Source organism: Marmota monax, unplaced genomic scaffold (genome assembly GCF_021218885.2).
Source record: "Marmota monax isolate L192 unplaced genomic scaffold, Marmota_monax_Labrador192_F-V1.1 WCK01_AAM20220418_F8-fsc00131, whole genome shotgun sequence".
NCBI lineage: Eukaryota > Metazoa > Chordata > Mammalia > Rodentia > Sciuridae > Marmota > Marmota monax.
The window spans coordinates 1,698,029-1,725,614 of record NW_026693141.1 but is presented as its reverse complement, the minus strand read 5'-3'; the positions used below and the strand labels follow the sequence as shown (position 1 = coordinate 1,725,614).

General features: G+C 36.0%; 1 protein-coding gene across 1 annotated transcript in view; it reads left to right on the top strand.

Moving 5' to 3' along the window:
- The window catches only part of Exoc4 (exocyst complex component 4), a 782,534-nt gene that overhangs the window by 16,632 nt on the left and 738,316 nt on the right, over positions 1-27,586 (top strand). The window contains exons 2-3 of the mRNA XM_046455063.2: positions 3,942-4,131; positions 16,999-17,193. Of these exons, the coding sequence (XP_046311019.1) occupies positions 3,942-4,131; positions 16,999-17,193 (385 nt within the window). The remainder of the gene's footprint in view (positions 1-3,941; positions 4,132-16,998; positions 17,194-27,586) is intronic.

Here is a 27,586-nt window from a genome sequence, read left to right as displayed (position 1 = left end):
CTTTATCTCTGGAAGCTTGCTGCTTCATGAGTTTATGGTCTATCATTCATTCATTTTCCATGTGTTTACTGTGTGAGACATTGTAAATTGTCTCATTTTGCAGAAAAGAAAACAGACCTAAGAAATGAATCCTTACCTTGATGCCATTCAATCCTTAAAGGAATTCGGTGACTTAGGTTTCATTAGTGTTGGGGGATAGTTCTCCTTGGATCAGTTGTTTTTCTGAAGTTCTTGTGAGCAAAGCACTGGGCACCCTTTGTTTTAGACTATCTTGTCAAGGATGTTTGTTTGACAAACAACCTTGAAAGACAGAAATAGCCTGTCCCTCCAGATAAAGGGTAGGCATGTCTTCAGCCCACTATAAAAGATTCAGTTTTCTGCAGGATTCTTCTCCAAGAACTCCCTTTGTGGGGCAGGCATCCATGTGGTCCTGCCTGCCTAATCTCCTTGGGGAGCTGATACAGATTTGCTGATTCTCATGTTGTTTACCATGCTGTGAGTAACAAAGTCTTTAGTCTCTGATTAAAGTTTTCTCCGGAAGTTTGTATCTTCTGTCAGTAGCAATGGAACTTTGGCAGGCAAACTTGCTAGGTTATAAATAGGATAAAGGCTCAGACTCTTCACAATTCTTGACATTAGGGAAAAGTAGGAGTCAGAGAAGTCTCATACCCAGTGCTAAGTGATCTAGTATTTGGGGTAGCGGGACTTGAACCTTTGTCTCTAGAGATGTACTTCCTATTTTATTCTGGAAAAATGCTGTTGTGTTTGCTGTTTCTTCTAAGAGGTTGAGTACCTAATTTGAAAATCTGAAATCTGAAGCATTCCCAAATCCTAAACTTTTTGAGCATTGACATGATGCTCCAAATGGAATATTTTACACCATGTATTATACACAAAATTATTAATGTATAATCTTAATTTTGGGCTATGTGTATAAGGTATATATGAAATACATATTTCATATTTAGACCTGAATCCCCTTCCCAAGATATCTTGTTATTCATATACATACATTACAAAATCTGAACTCCCAAGAACTTCTGATCCCAAGCATTTCAACTCCACAAAGGGATACTCAATCTGTGCTACTACTAGTATTACTATAAAAATAATAGTTGACAACTACACTAACATTTGTTGAGTGATAATTATATACTAGGCTTAGTTTCATCTAATTTAATTCTTACTAATAACCCTATAAGGAAGTATCTTTATTGTCTCCATTTTGTGGATGAGTAAATTGATATGCCATTATTGAGGTCATATGGGAAATAAATGTGGCAGTGCCAGGATTCTTATCCAGGCAGTTTGACTCTGACAGTTTGGAACATAATCTGCAAACAGACCAGCCTGGGTTTTAAATCTCTGTACTACCCTTATACTCATTGTGTGAGGTAGGGTAAATTAATTTAACCTCTTCAAATTTCAGCTGCTTCCACTGTAAGGGGGGAGGTGGGGAGGTAATAACAGGACCCCCTCAAGAGGGATTCCACATATATTCTATAAAATGCACCACACAGCTGCTTCCTGGCAGCTAGTGAGCCTGTTTAAATATTAGAGTCTATTAATATTTTTATTATCCTACTGCCTTTTTCTCTAATTAAAAAAGAACTTTTTGTGTTTTCATGCTCTCAGATTCTGTAACATAAATTTTTTTGACTAAAAGACAAAATGTTATTCTTCCCAGTTTATATCAAGACGCTGAATTTCAGATGTTGGGCATATCTGGCACAGGATATTTCTTATACAAATGTTTTCTCTAAAAATGAAAATAGCAGCAAAAATCTCCTATGGACCCAATTTACTCTCTAATCTTCATTTTAGTACCCTGTTCTATTTCCTAAATAACTCCTAATGATGCAGTAATATGTTGCCGTGACAGCTGACGCCAGAGAAGGTGTCCTCTTTGGGCCTGACATTTTCCTTCATGGTAATTCTAACTGGTTAAGGTAAACAATGTGAAATGTTTGGCATGTTTCTTTCAAATAGTAGTGGAGAGAAAGAATTATAAAAAGCATCGTCAAGATGGTAGGCTTATGCAGTGTAGCTTAAAAATCTGTGACTGTCTGCTGTTCCAAGGGGAACGGATAGAGTTAAAAATCTAAGAACTCTTACCTTTGGAACAGTTGATAAATTGAAGGCATTTTCTGATTGTGCTTCACTTTAGATTAATAGCCTAGAAGGTTTCAGATTTAAAGAGCAAAGTTATGTATCATAGAAACAACTGGAAGACATGCTCAGCTACTCTGTAACCAAATATTACAAGTAATCTTGGTAGTTCTTTCTGTCTCTGAAACTGTTTCCCCCGAATTTTCTACTTTGATTTACTTTAGTAGTCAAAACTTATGTGTTATTCTCTACCCCCAAAATAACCTTGGATATAGTGTGGTACAGAATCACCAGTTTATAAACAAGGAAACAGAATTTGGTATAATAAAGGTAAAGGCCTTCATTCAACTTATAGTTCCCTGGAATGTTGATTTCCTGAGTATCTCACACTGTCCTTTGTGGCTTTTGTCTTTTTGTTCATCGCATTTCTTTCACTGCCCGTTTCATGCAGTACTTGGTCTCTTGGCATGCCTGACACATTTACAGACTTCATTTTGGAGGTTGGATTGTAGTCAAAGGCTGGTCTCCTGAATTCTCTAAATTGAAAAGGAAGTTTTATATATTGTGTGGCTCATGAATTAAGATCCTTCCTCTGAATGACAGTTTGGAGAAGACTGTTGTACAGTATTTTGCTTTCAAGTATCTAGAAGTGGATTTGTGATTGATTTGCTGACATACCATCTCTGAAAGCAGTTCTAATGATGGACTTATAATTGATTGCATCCATCATTGAGAGCCTAAAATATCCCCCTCCCTAAATTAAAAAAGATAAATGAAATAAACCAGGCTGAATGTAGAAGCTGACAAATCTGAGGGAATTTAATGAAACTCTAAATTACCACAACCAACAGATAAGAGGAAAAGGTGTTTTTTTTTTTTGTTTTTTTTTTTTGTCACTGATTATAATACTAAATTTAAAAAGATTACCCAAGAAAGATAATAGAGGAAACAAAGATCTGTGGCCCATGTATCAAACTGTTATTGAAATATTTTTAATAAGTGTATCTATCGCATTCTCTGGTTATTGTTGATTCATATCAATCTTGTTAATGCTGTTTGAAGAAGAGTAAATGCAGGGACTCTTGTTGTATAGCTTAGACTGTTGCTGTTGTAGCATTTTAGAATTAATATAACCTTATTTCCAGGCTGCTGAGGGCTCTGTGAAATTCAGGTCATTGGAATGAACTCTTTAGAAGGTGGTTCCTCAATGTAATTTTATCAGTACCCTTTCAGCTGCATATAAAAGAAGATCAACTGAAAGTGACTTAAACAATGGATATTTATTATTTCTCTTAAGAAGAAGTCTTGAGGTAAGGTGGCTTCAGGCCTGGCTGCTTCCACGGCCTGGTGACATAATTGTGGTAACTTGGCATTTCTCTTGGCTTTCTCCTCCATGGTTGTAAGGTGGCTGGTGTTTGAGCATCTCAGCTTTTTATAACAATACCTAGGGTTTCTGTTATCCTTCTTCCAAGAAAATGATTTCTATGAGTTCGTATTGACCAAGCTTGTCCCTGATAAGAGAAATGGAATCATTAGGAAGTCTGATTGACTCAGCATATCAAGAGCTGCCTGGCCTCTCACAGAGCTCATGCCCACCTGCTATCTGATTAAAATAAATTCTAAGGCCAAGGAAACAGGTGAAGGAAAGGGCTCCTTGGACAGATAAGCCCTAAACCCAAGTAGATGGCCTGTTGGAATTTACCATGAAGGAGATGTCATATTTTCCATTACTTCATTTTTCTAGGTGATAAAATGCATGTGCTAGCATATTGACAGAGACTTTTACTTTCTGCAAAAATTGTATTCAGCTTGATATATTCTGTCTTTACCAGGACTTTGTCTACCAGTGATGATGTTGAAGACAGAGAAAATGAGAAGGGTCGCCTTGAAGAGGCCTATGAGAAATGTGACCGTGACCTGGATGAACTAATTGTGCAACACTACACAGAACTGACGACAGCCATTCGCACATACCAGAGCATCACAGAGCGCATCACCAACTCCCGAAATAAAATAAAACAGGTAGGCCTCTGCTGGCAGAGGTCACCTTGTCTGGTGACTGTGGCACTTACTTTTAGTACAGGTGTGTGCTTGGAGAGGTGCCATGGCAATGGCTAATGGTCCTTAACAAGTGATTCATGATGACAGTTTCAAGGGTTCTGCAGGTGTCTAGAAAGCCTGCCTGATTAAGACCACGGAGAACATCCTGGGCTTGTCCTTCCGTCCTCTTTGTCTCCTTGGTTTCTGCAGTGTGAAGTGGCATAAGAAGGTGGCCTCAACTTGAGGAAGACTGCAAAGAATCTGAACCAGAGGAGAGCTCTTTTCAGACTCCAGGGCTTCTTACAATCAGAGGCTCCATCACAGTGTATTTAATGTGCTCATATCCTATTTTTTACACGTTTAGGTATATTGCTGTAGCAATTAGAAAACATTTTTTTGGTGGTTTTATGAAATTTTGACTTTGAGTATGTCACATAATTGGAAGTTAGTTGTGATTTATCTGCAGTTGTGTGAATTCTTGGTATTTTTGTGAAGAAAAGGAAATTTAATATACAAATTAAACAGGATGAAATGTTTATGAAAAACAACTTTTGAATATCACACTTGGATGTGATGAACTGGTATTAACTTTTATTTTGTAATTTTGTTGTTTGGAACTGTTTCTTTTTCATCTCTGTTCCCCACCCCCTTTTTAAATGATAAGTCTTTGAAAAGCTCTTGGTTCCTGGTTATCTGCCTGAGGTACTTAAGTGATAAAGTGAGTTCATAATGGGCATTTTTATGTTTGTCAAGGGATGAACTGATAAAGTAAGGGTTGTTTATTGTAATTTTATAGTTGTATTGTTCTTGGCTGTGTGTGTGTGTGTGTTTTAGTGCTGGGGATTAAAGCCAGGACCTCACATGTGCTAGGCAAGTGCTCTAGCAGTGAATTATACCTCAACCCCTCTTGACTGTCTGTTTTTAAGATCACTCCTTAAATACCTTTTTTTAATACTATATTTTGATGAGTAACAATAATTTCTACCCTTACTGAACATTGATTCTTTGTCATAAATGGTTGTGTTTATTTTCCAAATTTAGAATTTGAACTCTATAGTCTCCCTGAATATAAAGTTTTGCTGCTGATTTTCAGGCAGTTTTTAAGCATTAAAATCCCCTTTAAATTAAAAAACAAGTGATATTTTGCAGATATCAAAACATTAAGCATAGCAAACATTAAGGGGCACTGCTTTCTACTTATTTGGAGTTGGAGTGAGCCATCCAGAGCATCATGCTTGGTGGTGTCCTTAGCATTTGGCTACTGCCCTTCAAGCACCACTGGGGGATCAGTCTCAGATTCACAGTCCTATGGTAGAGATTGGTAGGGGACTCCCTGACCTGAACCTACCCAGAATGGCTGTGTTTAGGGTATTCTCATATGCTTTATTTCCTGTTCTTTAGACCTTATCTTATGATTTTGTAAGCAGATACATAAATTATCCTTCCAAGAATATTATTGGTATATGATTTGCAACCTCTCAGAGTCTAGTTTCAGAATCACTTAGCTCTTAACCTTTTTTGAATAAATGTACTGACCTCTTTACGTTTTAAAAATAACTGGACATTTTGGAAAGGAATACTATAATTCTTAGCCTTCAGAAGTAGTTGAGTTCATTCTATGGATTTGTCTGTGAGACTAGGTAAAGCTATAGATCAGTTGCTGTAGATTTAAAATAAACTGTAGTCCACTTTGGCCCAATATACTAAGCTCAAGAAGGGTCAGAAAATGAATGTATAGAGCTGCTGACCTTCTGGCTTTGCCTCGGGTAATCACAGCAAGGGTGAAGGACCTTTTGGTATTTGTGTTTTCTGATTAGTTTGGTTGACTGAATGGACTCTGTCCTAATCTCAAGGGAAGCACCAGCATTGCTTTCTGCTTTGCTCCCTACCATTCTGAGTCGATAGCATCTTTGCTGCAAACAAAGAGTGTTCGCCTGGTACTGAAAAGGGCCTCATCTTGAGGACTGCACATTTGTTTTAGTAGCCACAGTCTTCTTACCTTCCTCATTTTCAATATGCTGTGGTTCTGAGCAAAAGGAAACAAACAAAAGAAGCCTTTCTTGTATCAGACAGTGTCATGAAAGTAAATGTCATACAACTCAGTCTTCAGAATTAGCTTCAATATTGGGAAGAGGAAAAAAAGGAACTAAAACTCTTTGCAAAAAAAGCTTTTAATAATTGATTAATAGGAGAAGAAAAATGTTGGGGAAAAATGAGAGTGAATATGTTTTTATTGCATAATTTGACAATTTTGTACCATGAAATTTTTGTCTGTCCATTTCTTATCACCAAGGAAACAGTGATATTTCTTATCTTTCCTTGTCATTTTTTGGTTTTTAATTGCATTTTGGATTGCATATAAAATATAGGTATGCATTTTTTGAATTAAAAATGTGAATGATTCAATCATCTGTGGGGTGCTTTATTTTAGAGCCAAGCAAGATGTGGAGAAGTATAGACTGAGTTGAAATTTTCTTTCTGTTCTGTACCAAAATATAATGAGGATTCATTCAACATATGTGTTGAGTGCTGGTTCTGTTCTAGGTCTGTTCTAGGTTCTGGGGCTATACAAGTGGAAAACACTTGTCCCTGACCGTGTCATGGAGCTTCCATGTGAATGGGAGGAGGCAAGAAATAAGCAAATAGATAATGTTTATCAACACTTATTTAATCTCTGTATCTTGAGTGTCTGTCTTGGACTGAGAGCATTGTTCTAGGCTCTGGGGTATTAAAGTGATGAAAACAGACACAAATTCTTGTCCTTATGGAGTTTACTTAATAGTCCACATTGTAATCAAGAGAGAGAGACTGAAAACTAATAAATAAGTAAACAGATGGAATAATAGATGGTAACAAATGCTGTGCAAAAAAAGGAAAAAAAAAAAAGAAAAGGAAAGTAGGAAACTGCTCTTTTAATTCATAAGTCAGGAAAGCTTCACTGAGGTTACAGTTGAGCCAACATCTAAAGGGGTGAGAGAGAGGGTAGGAACTGCAGCAGAGTCATGGTTAGAAGTTTGGAGGAGTAGCAAAGAGGCCAGTGAGGCTGGAGCAAATGGAGGAGTCCAGGGAGCAGCAGGAGAGAGATGAGAGAGTGGGTGGGTGAGGTGTGGCACAGAGGACCAAGGCCTACAGGACCTTGTAGGTCGTTAAAAGAATTCTGATTTTTAGCTTTCAATAGGATGGGAAACGATTGTAAAGCTTTGAGCATAAGAATGACATAATGTGACTCGCATTTTTGTTAGAACTGCTATTGGTCTAGGACTAGGTTTTAGTGGGGACTAAGACAGATGCAGATGTTCATACTCATGCATTGCTACCTTCTAAAACTTGAGACCATGCAACTGTTTACAGTTTTCTTTCTTTCTTTCTTTCTTTCTTTCTTTCTGTACTGGGAATTGAATCCAGGGGTGCTTTTACCACTGAGCCACATTCCCAGCCCTTTTATTTTTTTTTTTATTTTTCAATATTTCTATAGAAATGTTTTCTATATTTAAAAACTTGTACAAATAAAATACCCTGTATGATTGACAAGGTCAAATAATTTGAGTAATAAGCAGAATACTTGGGAAGTTCTATTACTTTGAATACATTGTAAAATTGGTCAAAATGAGATATTATTACATTAGGTAATTTCAGAATCCAGAAATTCTGCCAGTGTCTCTCATTAAGACTGTCTAATATAGCAGCAGCAATACCAAAGTAGATGAATATGAGTTGATACAACTTGGAGACTTGTAGGTATTTGAATCTGAGAGTTTCTTTGTGGTGTACTAGGTGGTAAGATAACTCAGATTTCTTTTTTTTTTTAATTTTTAAAAAATATATTTTAGTTATAGATGGACACAATATTTTTAATTATTTATCTTTATGTGGTATTAAGAGTCGAGCCCAGTTCCTCACCCGTGCTAGTTGAGTGCTCTACCACTGAGCCGCAACTCCAACACCTAACTCAGATTTCTTTAGGATGAGTTAGTCTGTTGCTTATCCACAGGAGCAATGTAGGCTGAAAGGAGGACACAGAGATCCAGTTCTGTTGTGATGTACACTTAACATTTCACCACTGCCCCCACCTTTGTTTTTTTTTTTTGGTACTGGGGATTGAATGGGGCTCTTGACCACTGAGCCACATCCCCAGCCCTATTTTGTATTTTATTTAGAGACAGGGTCTCATTGAGTTGCTTAGTGCCTCACCATTGCTGAGGCTGTCTTTGAACTTGAAGTCCTTCTGTCTCGGCCTCCCGAGCCACTGGGATTACAGGTATACGCCACTGCACCTGGCTTTAACCCCATTTTTGACTGCCCTCTTAGTACTAGATCAAGATGTAAAATCTGTTTTTGCTGCCTGTAACTAGAAAAATAGCTATATGTGATAATCAAGTAAAGTCATTAGGGCCTAATTATTCGGTAATACAATGCTCATTACTTAACATGTACAGAAAATAACTTTGGCTTTTATATGAAAGTATACTTTGAGAGGTGGAATTAGAATGAAGAATTGCCTTAATTAAAATTAGGAGTATCATAGTGCAACAACATGGTTTTTGTAGCCCAAATGTAAGATGGAAATTCCTACCTGATTGTATAAAAAAAGGAAAAAAGCCTTCAGCTTTCTAGAAATGGTGATGGTAAATAATAGGCGGTAATGAGATATTATAATTTAAAAACAGACCAGTAGTCCGCAGTACATTAGTGTAGTAATAAGAACCATGAGGTAATCCTTGCATGTAGTTCAACTGTACCCAAACTCAGCCGCTCAAAAGGAGATATTGCCCTGGGATAGGGTTGTGGTGAGCCTCTCAGAGAATTTAAGATATTAGAATGTCAGCTGAAAAAAACTAAGTGTAATTTTGAAATGACCTATATTTCCAAAGGGCTTTTAAACAGAACAGTGAGTGGTGTTTCTGAAGTTTGTCTTTCTAGGCACTTTCTATTAAATTTCATGGAAAAAGTTGGGCTGGATACTTGCAACAGGCGAATACCCATAGAAAAGTGCTTATATGTAGAATTACTTTCACTGCCAAAGTGGGGCGGAAGTGGTAAAACAGTATTTTGTACTTTTAAAATTAAGAATAATGTTGATTTATATTAATCTTCAATGACCATCTCTTGTTCATAGGGCACTTTCAGGATCTTTGTGGTCTACAGGTTTGATGAGTTCCTTGCTCATTTGGTGCACCTTATTGCAGATAATATGCACACTTAGAGGTGCACCCTCCCTTTAATCCTAATTCAGTACTTTTCTAATTACATAATTTAAATGTTATAATCTTCCAGCATTTTCCCTGTGCCTGTATCCATCAGCCCCTCTTGAGTATATCTCTTCTCCTCCTTTCCCCAAAGCTAAGACATTATGATTAAAAAAAAAAAAAAAAAAACAGCAAAAAAACCCCTGTTTTTCTCATCTTTTCATCTTTCCCAAGGATAGGTTGCAAAATCTCTGCTTCTCTGCCTTCTGTATCATCTCTCATTTCTGTTTTCAATAACCTCTTAGACTCTGTTTTTCTTTTTTTCTTGTGGTCTTTAATTAGAGTGACTTGCAGGTCTTGTGTATTGAACCTGAAATTCTTGGTATCGATGGACAGGTGATGAGGGGCAAATGTGAAGTTGCTAAAATTCCAAGGACTCCAAGGAAACTTGTCTCCATATGTGATGTCATGATTTGAACACCTCGACTTTTTGTGGATTTTTAAGGAAAAAACAGTAACATAATTTTTCAATCTTAATTATTCTCTTAAATTAAAAAGAAAAGAATGGAATGAAAATACCATCATCACATTTATTAAAGTAGAACAGGGATTTGAGAAATAAATTTTTATGTGTAGTTGGGTACATTTCTCATATTTGATTGTTTTTATTTATGGATAGGCATATCCCTGTTTCCTTTTCCTCATTTAAAAATAAAACTACTTTTTAATGTTTTAAATTGACAAATAAAAATTGTGTAGATTTACTGTGTTTAGATGGATATTTTGAAGTATGTATACATTGTGGAATGGCTAAATTAAATTAATTATTATATGCCTTACTTCATATATTTAGTTCTTTGCAATGAGAACACTTAAAATATCTCAGCAATTTTCTTTTTAAAAATTATTTAATTAATGTATTTATTGTGGTGCTGGGAATTGAAGCCAGGGCCTTGCACATGCTAGGCAAGTAGGCTCTCCTACTGAGCTCTACCACTAGGCCTAACAATTTTCAAGTATTTTTAATATATTAACTATAGTCAACATGTTGTACAATGCATCTTTTGAATTTAGATAAATTGAAATTCTTTTGATAACATCTCTCAGTCCTATTCTCTGGTATCCATCACATTCATTCTCTTCTGTGACTTTGGCTTAAGATTTTACACGTAAGTGATGTCAAAGGGTATTTATCTTTATATGCCTGACTTATTTCACTAAGCATGATGTCCTCCAAGTTCATTCATGTTGTCACAAACGATACGATCCCTCCATTGTTAAGGCTGAATATTATTTCATTATATTTATACCACATTTTCTTGATCCAGTCATCCTTCGATGAACACTTGGGTTGATTCCATATCTTGGCCTTTGTGAGTAGTGCTGCAATGAACATGGAAGTGCAGGTATCTCTTTGACATACAGATTTAATTTACTTTGGATATACACATATTCCTTGGCTTATGGGATTATATCTGGATAAACCTATTGTAAATTGAAAATACCATAAATAAAAAGTGCATTTAGTACATGCCTTCTACTGAACATTCTAGCTTGGTATAGTGCAGTGTGGAGCATTGGCTGTTTATCCTTGCGATCACATGGCTTGCATCTTGCTGCTGCTTCCTGGAATCACCAGAGGATCATATAGCATATGGCTAGTCTGGTAAATGATCAAAATCAAAGTATAGCTTCTCCTGAGAGTGTGTCACTTTTACACTATTGTGAATTTGAAGCATGATAAGTTGGGGACTGTATACACGCTAGGGGGATTGCTGTATCATCTGGTAGTTAGTTCTATTTTATTTTTTGGAGAAACTGCCATACTATTTTTTTTTATAATGGCTATAGTCCCCATCTTTGTCTATATCTAATTTACATATACTAAAAGCATGTATTTTGAGAGTGTAGTTCAGTGAATTTGGCAAGTGTGTATATCCTTGAACGTGTTACCATTGCCCTAGAGTGTTCTCTACTGCCTCTATGCAGTCGCTTCTTTCCCATATCTTGTTAAAAGCTACTATGAATTTGAAATTGGATTCGGTTTTGCCTGTTCTAGAACTTTATACTTTATACCTTCTTTTGCATCTGGATTCTTATGCTTACATTGTTTTACCACTGAACTACCCCAATTCTTTAAAAAAATTATTATTATTTATTTGAGACTGGGTCTTGCTAAGTTGCTGAGTTTCTTTTTTTTTTTTTTTTGGTAGTAAAATTGTTTTTAATAAAATTTTACACTAAGACATACACCAAAAAAAAAAAAAAAATGTAGAACTGTAAGTTAGCCACTGTGAGCCTGGTCCTGAAAATTTACGTTTCTCTTGAGTTAATAATGGGATATTTCTACACTCTAAATATTCTTAAGAATTAACAATTATAGGATGGAAAGCCACAATGAAAGGAAAGATGATTGGAGGATGTATAGTGGGAATGAGACTGGTGACCAGAAAACTCATTATTTTTTTTTAATTGGTTGTTCAAAACATTACAAAGCTCTTGACATATCATCTTTCATACATTTGATTCAAGTGGGTTATGAACTCCCATTTTTACCCCAAATACAGATTGCAGAATCACATCGGTCACACATCCATGTTTTTACATAATGCCATATTAGTGACTGTTGTGTTCTGCTACCTTTCCTATCCCCTACTATCCCCCCTCCCCTCCCCTCCCCTCCCATCTTCTCTCTCTACCCCATCTGCTGTAATTCAATTCTCTCCCTTGTTTTTTTGTTACACAAAATTACATATAAGAGGTTGTGAGGGGAAAGGGGGAAAAAAAAAAAAAAACAAGGGAGAGAATTGCTGAGTTTCTTGTTAAATTGCCCAGGCTGGCCTGGAATTTGTGATTCCGTTTTCTCAGCCTCCCAGTCACTAGGATTTTAGGCATCTACTACTATCCCTGGTTTATAATCATCTTCCTCTCCTCCTCCTCCACCTCCTCCTCCTCCTCCTCCTCCTCCTCCTCCTCCTCTTCCTCTTTCTCCTTCTCCTCCTCCTCCTCCTCCTTATTATTATTATTATTATTTTGCTACTGTGAATTAAACCCAGGGCATTCTACCACTGAGCTACATCCCCAGCCCTTTTTGTTTTTTTATTTTAAGATAGATAGAAGGAGGTAGAAGGTCCAGAGGTGCTGAGGAGCATGCTGTCCTTTGACTTTGAGCTCTCCAATTGCTGAGGCTGACCTTGAACTTGTGATCCTCCTGCCTTGGCTTTCTGAGTTGCTGGGTTTATAAACATACACCCCCTTGCCTTGCTTATCATGTAGTTTTGAGATTATTTTGATTCTTCTTTTTTTGTTGCTGACTAGCCCCCAGTTTTAAAATAATAGTTCTTTTTAACTGTGATGTACAAATATAAAAGCTGAAGACTCTGGATAATTTGTAATAAAAGTTCTTGCACCCGTGTTACCTCAGTTTAGGGAATAATTTTGGTGATGTTCATTTTCTGCGCAGTCTGATGCCTATGTTGCCGTCTGCCCACCTGTCCTGAAAAGTTCTGCCTTTCACTTTTCCTTCCAGGTAGTGTGAAGAAGTAAAAAGTGAGTGAATAACATTGTATATATGCTAGTGTGAAATGCCATAATGGTCTTTTCCCAATCATACAGGAGTTTGCCAAGCTTTACTGATAGTTTGTTAATTTATCAGGAGCCTATTTGAGTGTTGTATGACAAAATATATCAGGAGCCTAGTTGAGTGTTGTATGACATAAAATTTATTTTTTACTACTTCCATGGTGACCATTACATAGAAGAAAAAGCTGAGACTAAGAGAACCAAGGATATGAGTAGAATATCAGAAGTTCATTTCTAAAAGATTTTAACTAAGTTAAAATGAGTTTAATAGCTGAAGTTCTTAATCCAGCGACCAATAACTTCAAGAAGAGTCAGAAATGGCCTTGAGATAGATGTTTAAAAGTCAAAATCAGAAATGGTGATAGATGCCAAGATTCCCCTACTTTATCCTACCACATTCCCAGTTCCAGTGCTTCAGAGGCACTGACTACTCTTCTAATCCACAGGCCCCACAGGTCTTCCTGTTTTTATTAGTTTGCTCACATTATTTCTTCTTGCGTTTTCTCTTTGGGATCTTGTATGTTGACTTTTAGCTATGGAGGATGAGGACTTAGTCCTTTCTCCTTTCCCCAGCCTATTATATCTTCCTCCTTCATTCTCTCTAAATATAGAAATTGTATCCTGGTTTTGGTTAAATTATCAGTGCTTACCTTGTTAGAACTACATAAATATTTACTTTCAAGTTGCACACGATAATTACATTTTCTCTTGTGCAGTTTTGTTGCCGTTTTTGTTTTCTCTGGAATTAGCGAATGGATACTCCTGTTGCCTGAGTTCTACAACAGTTGTACCCTTTCCCGGATCCCATGTTTCTTCTGTTAGTCTTGTGTGTTGGGAGAGCATATTGTTTAGAAATGTGCTGGGGCCTGGTACATGTAATATTCACTTTTTGAGAGCTTGCATGTCTGAAAATGTCTTTATTCTTTCCTCATGTTGGATAGATTGTTTTTCTGGGAAAGAATCCTCTCTCAGAATTTTGAAGGTATAATGTTTCTTTGTATTATAGCTTTTAGTCTTGCAGTTGAGAACAGTCTGATGTCATTCTGATTTTCACACCTTTGTATAGGTCCTGCTTTCCCTTTTTCCTTTTGAAAGCTTTTAGATTGTTTCTTTATCCCTGGTGTTCTTAGACTTTAGGATGATGTGTCCTGGGTGGGGTCTTTTCTCATTCCATTCCCCTGAGCACTTGATGTGCGTTTTCAGTTTGAGAACTCATATTTTTTGTTCTGGGAAAATTTTTAGTAAAATTTTATTAGCCTTTTCTCCACTATTCTCATTTTCCTCTTCCTGGAACTCCTGTTTGGCAAATATTGGACTTTTAGGCCAATCTCCTCATTTTATTTTATCTCTTACCTGTTGTTTGATGTATATTTATATATGTTTCTGTTTGGAGAGTTCTTCAAGGATGTCTTCCATCCTTTCTATTAAATTTAAAAATTTCTGTAATTAAATTTCTAAGAGTTGTTTTTAATTTTCTGAAAACTTTTGTAGCACCTGTCTTGTTTTGCTGTTTTATGTAATAATGTCTCTTATTTTTCCTCAGGCTGTTAATTATAGTTTTTTTTTTTTTTAAATTCTGTTTCCTGCATAGTTTCTGTTCCCCCACTCCTTCCAGTACTTCTTTCTTTTTGTTTGTTTAGATGCTTGTCTGTCCATTCTGCATGCTTTCCTTGAATGGTGACCTTAAACTAACCATTTGTCTGCAAGAGGGAGGGAGCTGGTTAGAAGCACAGAGCATATTCTGGGGTTTGTGCTTGATGATTGGGCAGGTACTTGGTGGTTTCTTCAGTGAAACCTTAGTTGTCACTATTATACAGGTCTTTTTACTTGGACTGGGACACTTTCCTTGGAAAATCATAAATTTCCTGTGTTGGGGTTGATAGTTGAGCTGCTTCTGTTAATTAGAGCCAGATCCCTGAAGAAGGCAGAGGGTCCAGAGGTGCTGAGGAGCATGCTGTCCAATTGGCTCTCTGTCCAGCATCTCATGCCTTCCCCTCAGCCTGGTTCAAATCCTTTCTAATTCAGTCTCTCCAGAATGGCCAGTGTGAGGGAAAGGAATTACCTGTCTGGGTAGCTTGATGGGAGTTTGGCCCTCCAAGTACTCTTATAGAAAGTTGTAACTCTGAACTTCTGCCTTCTGAATACCTGGTGCCTTTTTTCATTGGTACAAACTCTCAGTCCAGGCTGAGGTGTTCAGATTTCCCTGGTTTGATAATTCAGTTGCCCACACCATCCATCTTCTAGAATTCTGTTGCTATCTCTTATTTGCGGTTACTTCCTCTCTTCTCTTTTCTTGATGTTCTTTGCTTAAGAAAGAATTTCTTTGCCTTTACTTTGGTGAGATTGCAGGAAGGAATAAAGAAAATGGGAGCCATTTCTATAAGATTTTTCAAGGGGTCTGTGACCGCCCCCCCCCCCCCAAATTATTAACAGTTATTTTACCATGCCTATCTTGGGACATCAAAAGAAATTTTTGTTTTTAAACATGGGAGAGTATCATATAAATATGATTTAGGTATTATCCTGGGGTTACAGAAATGGATTAGGATCTTCCTCAAGAAACATTTTAATCTTAGCATTCTGTCTTCATATTTTCTGTGCTTACTAGAAAAATGTGGAAATTTAGCTTGTAACCACAGAACTATAGGGTCAGTGAGTATGTACATGAACACACACCAAATATTGCAGAAGAGGAATACAGATTTTTTTAGTTGTCAGAAACGTGGCAGGTATTCCAGGGTAATGGAAATGCCTCATCTTAATGAAGGTTTGGTTATATAACCATATACATTTGCCTAAACTCATCTCATGGTACACTTGAGATGCAGTCAGGCATAAAAATTTTAGCTCAAACAAATCAGAGACAAAACTATAAATACATACTGAATTTTTTTTTTTTTAAGAAAGAGAGAGAGAGAGAGAGAGAGAGAGAGAGAGAGAGAGAATTTTAATATTTATTTTTTAGTTATTGGCAGACACAACATCTTTTGTATGTGGTGCTGAGGATCGAACCCGGGCCGCGCGCATGCCAGGCGAGTGCGTTACCGCTTGAGCCACATCCCCAGCCCCCATACTGAATTTTAATTTAAATAAAATATATGAGGATTGTTAAAAGTATATGAAAGCAGTTTTATGAATGGTCAAAGGTCACGATTTTAAAAAAAAATTTTCCATGTTGTAAGAAATCAGGGCACAAAATAAAGACTTACTCTTCATCATTACCCTAGGTACATGTATGACTGCACATGTGGTGTGACATTACTTTGTGTACAACCAGAGAAATATAAAGTTGTGCTGCAATTGTGCACAGTGAATCAAAATGCATTCAGCTGTCATATGTACCTAATTGAAATAAATCAATCAATTAAAAAATCCTTACTCTTACCATGTGTATTGTGATTCCCCCCCTCTTTCCAGTCCTTGTCCTTTAATTTTGTCGTGTTGTGCCTTGCTAGTCAGGACACTGGACAGAACTACAGAATGCTGGAGACTATCTTATTTAATATCTGATTTTCAGAATATAAAGGCAAAAAATCCTTCGTATGTTCTTTAATTTAAAGATTATCTCTGGATGTACCTACTCTTTTTTAGAAGTGGGTTATTTTTATTGTAGGCAATTGAGAAGAGCACTCAGCTCCTTACTTGTAAATTTGCCCAAAGTTGTAGAGTTAGAAGCATGGACCAAGTCTGTCAGCTGAATCAGATGTCTACAAGGAGGATTGGAGAAGTAATAATGGCTTTGGACTTACATTAACTATTCCCTTTTTATATATATTAACATTTATGTGGTGCTTTATATTTTCAGAGTGCTTTATATTTGTAGTAATTATTTCTAGATTCATTCAAAGGTATTTGGGAGTAGTTTTCTCATTTCATGGTAGAGAAAATACAGGCATAAAGAGGTAGAGATGCACCCAAGTGAGTCAGTGTCAAAACCAGGATTGGAATTTTGTAAGCAGACCAACCAAGGGAAATAAGTGGGAGTGGGAATTAGAAACTGTTTTGCATAGTGGAACCACTGAGGAATGCTAACTAGATTATGGGTTTAGACTGGTTCAAGACTGAATCTGTTTTATTTTAGGTAAAAGAGAATCTTCTTTCGTGCAAGATGTTACTGCACTGCAAACGAGATGAACTTCGGAAACTGTGGATTGAAGGAATTGAACATAAGCATGTCCTGAACCTGCTAGATGAAATCGAGAACATCAAGCAAGTACCTCAAAAGCTGGAACAGTGCATGGCCAGCAAGCACTATCTCAGTGCCACTGACATGCTGGTAAGAGAACAGCCTGTTCTAAGGGTCATTTCTGCTAAGATAAATTATCTTAAAAGTACTCTTTTTTGTTTCCTGTGAATCCTGTAATGCATGCAGTACATTACAAAATGCCTTCTTAGGATTCAGTAGCCCTCACATGTGAAGCCTGGCTGGTTCTCTTCCTAATTTCAGTGTTTGAAATGGTAGATGATTGTTATTTATGTATTTTCTACCTTTGGAACAATAGCCAGAAATATAATGAAAAGAAACCAGTATTTAAATCATGTTGGAATGGTAATGAGAGGTGTTCTTGTTAGCTTTAGAGGAAGATAATGAATCTCATTTTAAGGAATAAAATCTGTATGACATAGAACTTACAAAGATTTATAAACCTGGTTCTCTACAAAGTCTTTAAGGAATTTTTACATTAGGGCTTTTTTTTTTTTAATTTTCAATTGATAAGAAAGAAAATAATTTTTTTGAGATGATTCCTAGAAGTTACCTTGTTAAACAGAAGCCCTTTACAACTTATAGCCTCTATCATAGTCCATTAAATTCTGCTATTTTTTTTTTTGGTGGGGGGTACTAGGGATTGAACTCAGGAGCACTCGACTACTGAGCCATATCCCCAGCCCTATTTTGCATTTTTTTTTAATGGACAGGGTCTCACTGAGTTACTTAGCGCCTTGCTTTTGCTGAGGCTGGCTTTGAACTCGAGATCCTCCTGCTTCAGGCTCTGGAGCCTCTGGGATTATAGGCGTGCACCACTGCGCCCGGCTAAGTTTTGCTGTTTTTTGACTGTATGAAAGTTCTGAGGAGATTGTGGTTGTTGGTGAGTGTCAAGCAGATGAATAAAAAATAAAAATGCAGATTTTGCTCCCAAGTAATCTAACTTTTCCAGGGCTTGTGGCTCTTACAGAGGGCTGCTCTATCTTCTGCCCATTCTACATGTGTAAACACCCACTTTTACTGCTCAAAGTTGGCTGAGTACTACAGAAGTTCTCAGCAGCAGATTGACTGCATTTACTTTTTTTTTTTCCCTCAAGAAGTGAAACCCTTTTTCTTTGTTTTATCAGATTACTTTCACTGTTATACTGGAAAAAAAAAAATCCCTAAGGGAAATTGGTGGGAATTTGAAGGCAATGTTCTAAGTGGTTCCAACTAATTTAGACTTCCAAGAAGGGTTTTGCTAAAAGTGTTTCATAAGTTTTTAAGGTAATGTCATAACCAAAGTTTGAGAAGTGCTATCATATATTAAAACCTGGTTCTGAATGGACTGCCTGGTCAATTTCCACGGGGGAAGAAGGTTAATAGTGGTTTGCTCTGGGGAGTGGCAAGAGAATTGGTTGTTTCCAGCATCTTATTTAAAGTGACATCTTAATAATGACTCTAGATTGTCTGACAGAAAAAAATTACTTTTCAGCTTTAGTGTTGGTTAATGCATAGTTGTGCTAAATTATTAAGAAACAGCAATTGCAACAGATAAATTCATACATATTTGCGAAGCATAATACATCCATTTGCATCATGATTATTTGGGAGTACGCCTGCATTTATGTAAGTGCCATGTATTGAAATAGTTGTTCGACTATATTTCTGGGTTATGTTCATTTTAGGATTTCAAATTTTTGTTTTTTGGTCTTATTACTCAAGGGCTAATTTTATTTACTTAAAGGCTAATGAATTATGGATATACCCCCCTCCTCCCTTTTTGACATATTTTTCTTCAGGACTTCATTATATAACTTCATTAAATGATTGGTCATAAGTTGTAGAAATTCAATGCCAGCTAGCTGTGTTAGTTAGCTTTCCAATTATTGTTTAAAATAGCTGAGGTAAATTAGCTCATAAGAATATAAAGGCTCATTTTGTCTCACAGTTTGTGAAGGTTCAGTCCTTGGTGATTTGGTCCCATTGCCTTTGTCTGTGGAGAGGCAGTATATAATTGCAGGAATAGGTGACAGAGGAAGCTGTCGCCTCATGGCACCTGGGAAGCAAAGAAAGAGGGGTTGGGTTCCCAGTATCCCCTACAGGGTCATACCCCTGATGCCCTAACTTCTTTCTACTAGATCCCATCTCCTAAAGGTTCCACCATCTCCCTATAGGGTTATAGACTGGGGACCAACCCTTCAACACATGGCCTTTGGAGAACATGAAGATCCAAACTGGCACTAACATAAGTACAAAGAACTGCTTGGCTTATGTAACCAATCTGCTAAAAATATATACATGAAATGTCACTGTATGTTCTCTCTGCATGTTTTCTTGTTCTACTGTAGGCTGATCTCTTCCACATGTATGAAAGGGTGTGGGTGTGTGGGGAGAAGTAATATAGGCTGTAGTCCACATCTTTTCAGCTTTTCATAAGAAAATAACCTTTTGTTCCTAATTGAAAAACATGGGATCAAATTGCAAAGATTGCTTTGCAGAAGAAAATAATATCTTTTTATAGTTAAATAATTGAGACTTAGGTTGAGCCAGTTTGGGTACCATGGTCATCGGGTTTAACCAAAATCATGTGGTTAGGGTGGTGGGAATTGGGGTGGGAAGGAACCATAGTTGCCTCCACAACAGGGTGAGTGCATATGGTATGTTTCTCAGAAGTTTTTGTTCCTTTTTCTTCCTATTTATAGTTGTTTATATATTCTGGATACTAATCCTTTGTCAGCAGGTGGATTATAAATATCTTCTTCCAGTTGGTGATTCATCTTTTTACTTTGTTTGTGGTGTCTTTTGTTATAAAATTAAACAAATTTTAATGCCATGAAGTTTCTGAATCTTGTTCATTTATATTAGGTGCTTTTGTTTTAAGAATGTTTTTCATTTCAATGTCTCAAAGATAAACTCTTATGTTCTCTTTTTTAAAAATCTTTTAAAAATGTATTCTTTTTAGTTCCTGTGTTCTCTTCTTTAATCTTTCCAAAGACCATTTTCTATATGGTATGATCTATGGATCTAATTTTATTTTTCTTCTGGATAGCCAATAGGCTCAGACTCTTTATTGAATCATGTTTGTACTGATTTATAATGCTCTTTGTCACACGCCAAATTTTCACATATGCTTAGATGTGATTCCAGGTTCTTTATTTTATTCAATTTGGTCTCATACCTCCACCAAACCACGCTGATTTAATTATTGTAACTTTATAATACATCCTGACAGGAAGTGAAGACATTCACTTTCTGTATGTGCTGTTCTTTACCTTTTACTCTTCCATAGCAATTTCAGTGCCAACTTGTTGAATTCCACAAAAAGTGTGATAGGATTTTCATTAAAATTAAGAGAATCTCTATGTTAGCAATATTGAGGTTTCTTGTCCGTTAATTGGATGTGCCTCATTTATTAAAGACTTTGTTTAATATCCTTTACTAGTGCTTAGTTATGTCTTTAGAAATATTTTGTGTATTTTGATGGATTTAATCTGGGTATCATTTTTTGAGGCTTTTAAAAAACAATAGTTCTTTATTAATAATAGTTTCTAGTTATTCATTGCTGGTATATAAGGATAGAATAGATGTTTCTTTTTTAATTGACTATGTTTTTTCCTGACATGATTCACAATTCTGTGTCCCTGGAAAATGGTGACATATTCTCTAAGATTTTATCGACTCTCTGAAAGCCTCAAACACTTAGATGCTTTTTTTTTTTTATGTTTCCTTAACCATTGTGTTATTCAATATAATATAATTGATTTTGTTTGTGTGGTAGGTCATTGAAGGTAGGGCTGGTTCTTATCTATTTTTGTCTGCCCTGTGCCTAGCATAGTGCAGTCCATGTGGTCAGAGTTCACAAATTGTTAGCCCAAATGAGTAACTATGTGAAAATCTTTAATACTAGTGGAGTGAAAGGTGTTTCTTTTCTAGGAGCTCTGGTATGCTTTTCCTTCTCTGGTTAGTGGGTTTTTTCTTTCTTTTTTAAAAATAAACATCTTGTTTCTGACCATTCTTCTTAGTAATATTTAAATGAATAACAACAATTATAACATCTAATATATATTTAGCTAATATGTATGTTATAATTTGTTAATTCATTTAATGCTCTCCATAACCTTATAAGAAATAAAGCTTTAATATTATTGCCATTTTTCAGATGTGGTATTTGTTTGCATGATCTGAGGGGTTGGCATGTTCCAAATAAGCAATTGTTTGAATATCCCAATCACAAAGATTTCATGGAGATAGGATTTAAAGTGTGCCCAAAAGGTTGGAAGTATTCTTCAACGTAGTCTTTTATATATAAGAGTGAAGAATAAGGTTAATAATGCTCTTTCACTGGACTTCATATAAAAAAAGATCACATTTTCTTTGCCCATGGTTATGTGCCATTCAAAGTAAAATCTATTTAAAGAATCTCAAGGGTCCAAATGGAAATCTTTGCTAAAAGACCTTGGTGGAAAGTAATGTCAAAACAACCTAGTCTTTTAAAACCCGCTAATTTCCTTGGATTTGTTTGTCTGAGATTTTGCATTTTCATTTTAGGCAGGTGCAGATACAGATATGTAGTAATTTGATCCCTACTCATATGGGTTAATATTCTAGAGTAAATAAATCAGTGGTGACCCCTGGCTCTTGCCAGCTCCTGTTGTTCTCGTTTCACCGTCAGACTGGCCTAGTAGCTATAGGCTTGGCTTCTAGGTGGATATTTATTTCTTCTTTTGATATGATAACCCAAGTATTGCATAAAATAATTAAATTGTCATGACAGGGAATGTCTGCAAATAGGTCTGGCCTTTTGTTTCCTTCTTCAAGGTAAACAGCTGCTGTTGGCTTATGAAAAGCTAGAAGTGATCCAACAAGAAGCCTGTATCCGTCACATTGAAATCAGAGACTTGATTAATATTGTAGCCTGTAGCTTTGTGATATGTACGGTTTAAATTAGACCTTTGCAGTCATTGTACTGGGTTGATGCAAGCACATTAATGACATAATTTCTGGTTGCTGCATCACATTTCTGCAGTCTATCCTTTGTATTCCACTCACATTAATTGAAGTAATTTTGCCAGTGAAGCGTGTTTCAAACCTCTGCATTTAAATTGAAATTTTAATTCCCTTATTGTCTTGAAAAGACGGTTGAAGATGCCTTGTTACAGGTTTCATTATCACTCAAAACACTCCAGCTGCTGGTTCTAATGTACAATGACTGATTAATTCTGGAAGAATTATTAATATAAGAATAGTGGCTTCTTCCCAGTGGTATAAGCTAGCCAGGAAGGTATTTTGTGATAGTTAATATTTTTATAAACTTTTATTCTCAAAGAAAATTTGCGTGTAGAAATCTGTATCATACCAAGATTGCAGAGAGCTTTGAAAACCACTTACACAAGTTCTGATTTATCAGCCCATAGAAGTCAATTCATAATTGCATTCAATCAGTGGAAACCAAGCCAGTGTGAGTAGTTTTGAAGCACTTTAGCTGACAGTCACAAGACTTGTGACTAAAATAAATTTTTCATTTCTAAGCCTTCCTAAGATTATAGAGATTTTGAATGTCTTATAATCATTTTTCTTTATTTATATGTCTTTAAAATAGGAATCCATAGCTATACAGTCAGATAAGGATTATTATGATAATTATAGTAATAACATATTTATGTAGCTGCCTTCTTCCCAGAGGATCCCAGAATACTTTCCTGAAAGAATGGTGTGGTGGAATGATTTCTTTCACTCATACTGAAAAGATGATTGTGTCTGGGATAATGAATTAAATCATTTTCTAGAACCCCATAATAAAATTAAGAGTATTTGTAGTATTTTCAGTTTATAAGATCCTTGGCGGTTGTTGGGTAATGTGGATTATCATCATGGGTCTTAGTTTGGGTTAGGTGGACCTTTGCTTGAATCCCCACTTTGACTCTGCAGATTAGTGGACTTGTGGCCCTTGTGGCCATTTATCTTTGCTGAAAGTTGAAGTTAAGAATAATATATATACCACTAAAGGTTGTTGAAGGATTAAATGAGATATTAAACCTTATACATAAAGTATTCATATTATATATAGTAAATTCTCCAAATGTTATTTATAATTTTTTGTTTTTTATTGGTAGGAAAGAATATGGTGATTGCTTCCATGTTATATTCTCAAAAACTGATCTGGAGGTGGACTTACATAGAGCTAGTAAAATGGTTAAAGTAGGGCTAGGTGAAATATTTTAGGGCTAGTTAAGCATTCTTGATTTTTTTCTTTTTGGCTCAACATGCACATTACTTGAATGCAGTAAAGACCAGTCTAACTCTTTATTATAATGATTATTATTTAATTTGTACATATTTATGGGCTACTGTGTGATACTCAATACATGTTATATACAATATGTAATGATTAAATCATGGTAAGTAGCATTTCTATCACCTTTTCATTACTTTGCTTTTGGAGCCATTGAGCCCTTGTCTTTTAGCTATTTGTAAAATATATAATAGGTTATCATGCGCTCTAGTCATTCCACAATGCTACAGAACCACTAGGTCTTATTTATCAATATGATGGTATTTGGGTACTATTGTCCAACCTCTCTCTGCCTCCCCATTTTCCATCCTCTAGTAACCACTGTTTTATATCCAGATCAACTTGTGGCTATCAACATATGAGGGAAAGTATGGAATCTCTGTCTTTCTGTGTCTGCCTTATTTCCCTAACCATAATCTTCTCCAAGTCCACTCATTTGACTGAAATTGATAGAATTTCATTCTTATTTATGACTGATTCCATTGTGTATATACATCACATTTTCTTCATCCATTTGTCTCCTGACCTGCATGATTCCATAGCTTAGCTATTGTGAATGGTACAGTAATAAACATAAGCATGAAGGTATTGCTTTTATATGTTGGCATCATTTCCTGTGAGTATATACACTGAAGTGGGATAGCTGGATCATATAGTAGATTTTGTTTTTTAGAAATGTTTCTTGCTGGGAATCAACGAAATAGTTGAAAACTTCTACAACAAAAACTACAGGAGGCTAAAAGAAGACCTTAGAAGATGGAAAGATCTACCTTGTTCTTGGATAGGCAGAATTCATATTGTCAAAATGACGATATTAGCAAAAGCATTATACAGATTTAATGCAATTCCAATCAAAATTCCAATGTCATTCCTCATAGAAATAGGAAAAGCAGTCATGTAATTCATTTGGAAAAATAAGAGACCCAGAATATCTAAACCAATCCTTAGCAAGAAGAGTGAAGCAGGTGGCATCACTATACCAGACCTTAAACTATACTACAGAGCAATAGTAACAAAAACAGCATGGTATTGGCACCAAAATAGACTTGTAGAGCAGTGGTACAGAATAGAGGACACAGAGACTAACCTACATAATTATAGTTATCTTATATTTAACAAAGGTGCCAGAAACATACATTGGAGAAAAGACAGCCTCTTCAACAAGTGGTGCTGGGAAAACTGGAAATCCATATGCAACAAAATGAAATTAAACCCCTATCTTTCCCAATGCACAAAACTCAACGCAAAGTGGATCAAGGACCTAGGAATTAAACGAGAGACACTGTGTCTGTTAGAAGAAAAAGTAGGCCTAAACCTCCATCATGTTGGATTAGGCCCCAACTTCCTTAATATGACTCCTATAGCACAAGAGTTAATATCAAGAATCGATAAATGGGATGGCATCAAAGTAAAAAGTTTCTGCTCAGCAAAAGAAACAATCAGTGAGGTGAACAGATAACCTACTAATTGGGAACAAATTCTTACCACATGCACGTCAGATAGAGCACTAATCTCTAGAATATATAAAGAACTAAAAATCTTAACACCAAAAAAACCAAATAACTCAATAAATGGGCCAAGGAACTGAACAGGCATTTTTCAGGAGAAGATATACAATCAATCAAAAAAAATGTATGAAAAATTGTTCAACATCTGTAGCATTTAGAGAAATGCAAATCAGAACTACTCTAAGATTTTATCTTACTCCAGTCAGACTGGCAGCTATTAAGAATACAAATAACAATAAGTGTTGGCGAGGATGTGGGGAAAAAGGCACACTCATACATTGCTGGTGGGACTATAAATTGGTGCAGCCAATATGGAAAGCAGTATGGAGAATCCTTGCAAAATTGGGAATGGAACCAACGTTTGACCCAGCTATCCCATTCCTTGAACTTAAAAACAGCATTCCACAGGGACACAGCCACATCAGTGTTTATAGCAGCACAATTCACAATAACTAAACTGTGGAACCAACCTAGATGCCCTTCAGTAGATGAATAGATAAAGAAAATGTGGTATACATACACAGTGTACTATTATTCATTATTAAAAGAGAGTAGAATCATGGCATTTGCAGATAAACGGATGGAATTGGAGAATATAATGCTAAATGAAATTAGCCAATCCCCAAAAACCAAATGCTGAATGATTTCTCTGATTTAAGGATACTGATTCATAATATACTGCAGGGGCAGGGGGAGGGATGGGAGGATTAAATAAACTTTAGATAGGGCAAAGGGAAAAAGGGGAGGGAGGAGAAAAGAGGGAGTATAGGGGTAAGAAAGACGATGGAATACAATGGACATCATTACCCTACGTATATGTATGAAGACACGAAGGATGTGACTCTACTTTGTGTACAACCAGAGATATGAAAAATTGTACTCTATTGACATTCTGTTTTCATATATAACAAATTAAAATTTTAAAAAATATTTAAAAAAATGTATGTTGCTATGTTGCCCAGGGTGACCTGGAGTTCCTTGCCTCTAGAGAACCTTCTGCTTTAACCTTTCAAGTATCTAGAACTGTAAGCACATGCTCACATGTTTTTTGACAAAACTTTATAGTGTTCTCCATAGTGGTGGTACTAATTTATGTTTCCACCAGTGGATTTTAAGAGAGTTGTTCACATTCTAGCTAGCACATTGTGTGTCTGTGCATGTGTGTGTGTGTGTGTGTGTGTGTGTGTGTGTAATTGTATGTGTACTTTTTTTTCCCTAAATAGTCATTCTAACTGGGGTGAGATATAGCTTATGGTTTTGACTTGGTTTTCCCTAAGTATTAATTATGATGATGATCATTTCTTTCTTTCTCTCTTTTATTTTTCTTTTTAACTCCTAGTGTTAGATATTGGACCCAGGGCCTTGTGCATTTTCCACCACTGTGTTACATACCATGTTTATGAATTTCTTTTGAGAAAACTATATTCATGGATCACTTGCCTATTTTTAAAGTAGGTTATTTGCTCTTTTGTTACTGAGTTTTTGGTTGTTTTTTTTTTTTTTTTGAGAATTTTAATATTTATTTTTTAGTTTTCGGCAGACACAACATCTTTGTATGTGGTGCTGGTGATTGAACCCGGGCTGCACGCATGCGAGGTGAGCGTGCTACCGCTTGAGCCACATCCCCAGCCCAATATTTATTTTTCAGTTTTTCCGCGGACACAACATCTTTATTTGTATGTGGTGCTGAGGATCGAACCCGGGCCGCACGCATGCCAGGCGAGTGCGCTACCACTTGAGCCACATCCCCAGCCCTTGGTTTTCTTATATGTTTTTGATATTAATCGTTTGTTAAATGCAGAGCTCCAAATTTTTTTTTTTCTGTTTATGTGTCTCTTTGTTTCCTTTGCTGTGTGGAAGCTTGCTTCTTAGTTTGTTATTGTCCCACTTCTCTATTTTTTGGTTTTGTTTCCTATGCTTTGGTGATTTTTCCAAAAATTTGTTGCCTATACTGATATCTTGAAGTATTTCTTCTAGTAGTTTCTTAGTTTCAGTTTTTACATTTTGGTCTTTGATCTATTTTGAATTGATTTTTATAGAGCATGAGAAATAGGGGTCAACTTTCAATTTTCCACATGTGATTACCCACTTTTCCCATTAGTATTTATTTAAGATGCTTTCCTTTCTCCAGTGTACGTTTTTGGTGCTTTTGTCTAGAATAAATTGGTTGTAAATGCATTGGTTATTTTTTGGACACCCTATTCTGTTCCATTGGCCTTTGTGTCTGTTTTCATGCCAGTACCATGCTGTTTTGATTACTGTAGCTTTGCAGTATATTTTGAAGCCAAGTCTTATGATTTCACTACTTTTGTTCTTTCTGTCCAAGCTTGTTTTTAACTATTTTGGGTCTTTCGTGCTTCCATACGAATTTTAGAATTTTTTTCTAGTCATTGATATTTTGATGGGGATTGTATTGAGTCTGTAAATTGCTTTGGGTGGTATGGACATTGTAACAATATTAATTTTTTCATACCATGAATGTGTGAAGAATTTGTTTTTGTCACAATTTCTTTCATTAGTTTTGTTCCCTCATTGTAGATGTCTTTTACTTTCTTGGTTAAATTTATTGCTTGGTATTTTATTTTTCTGTAGCTATTGTGAATGGGATTGCTTTCATGATTTCTTTTTCAGAAATATATTATTGGTATATAAAATGCTACTGATTTTTATATGTTGTTTTAAT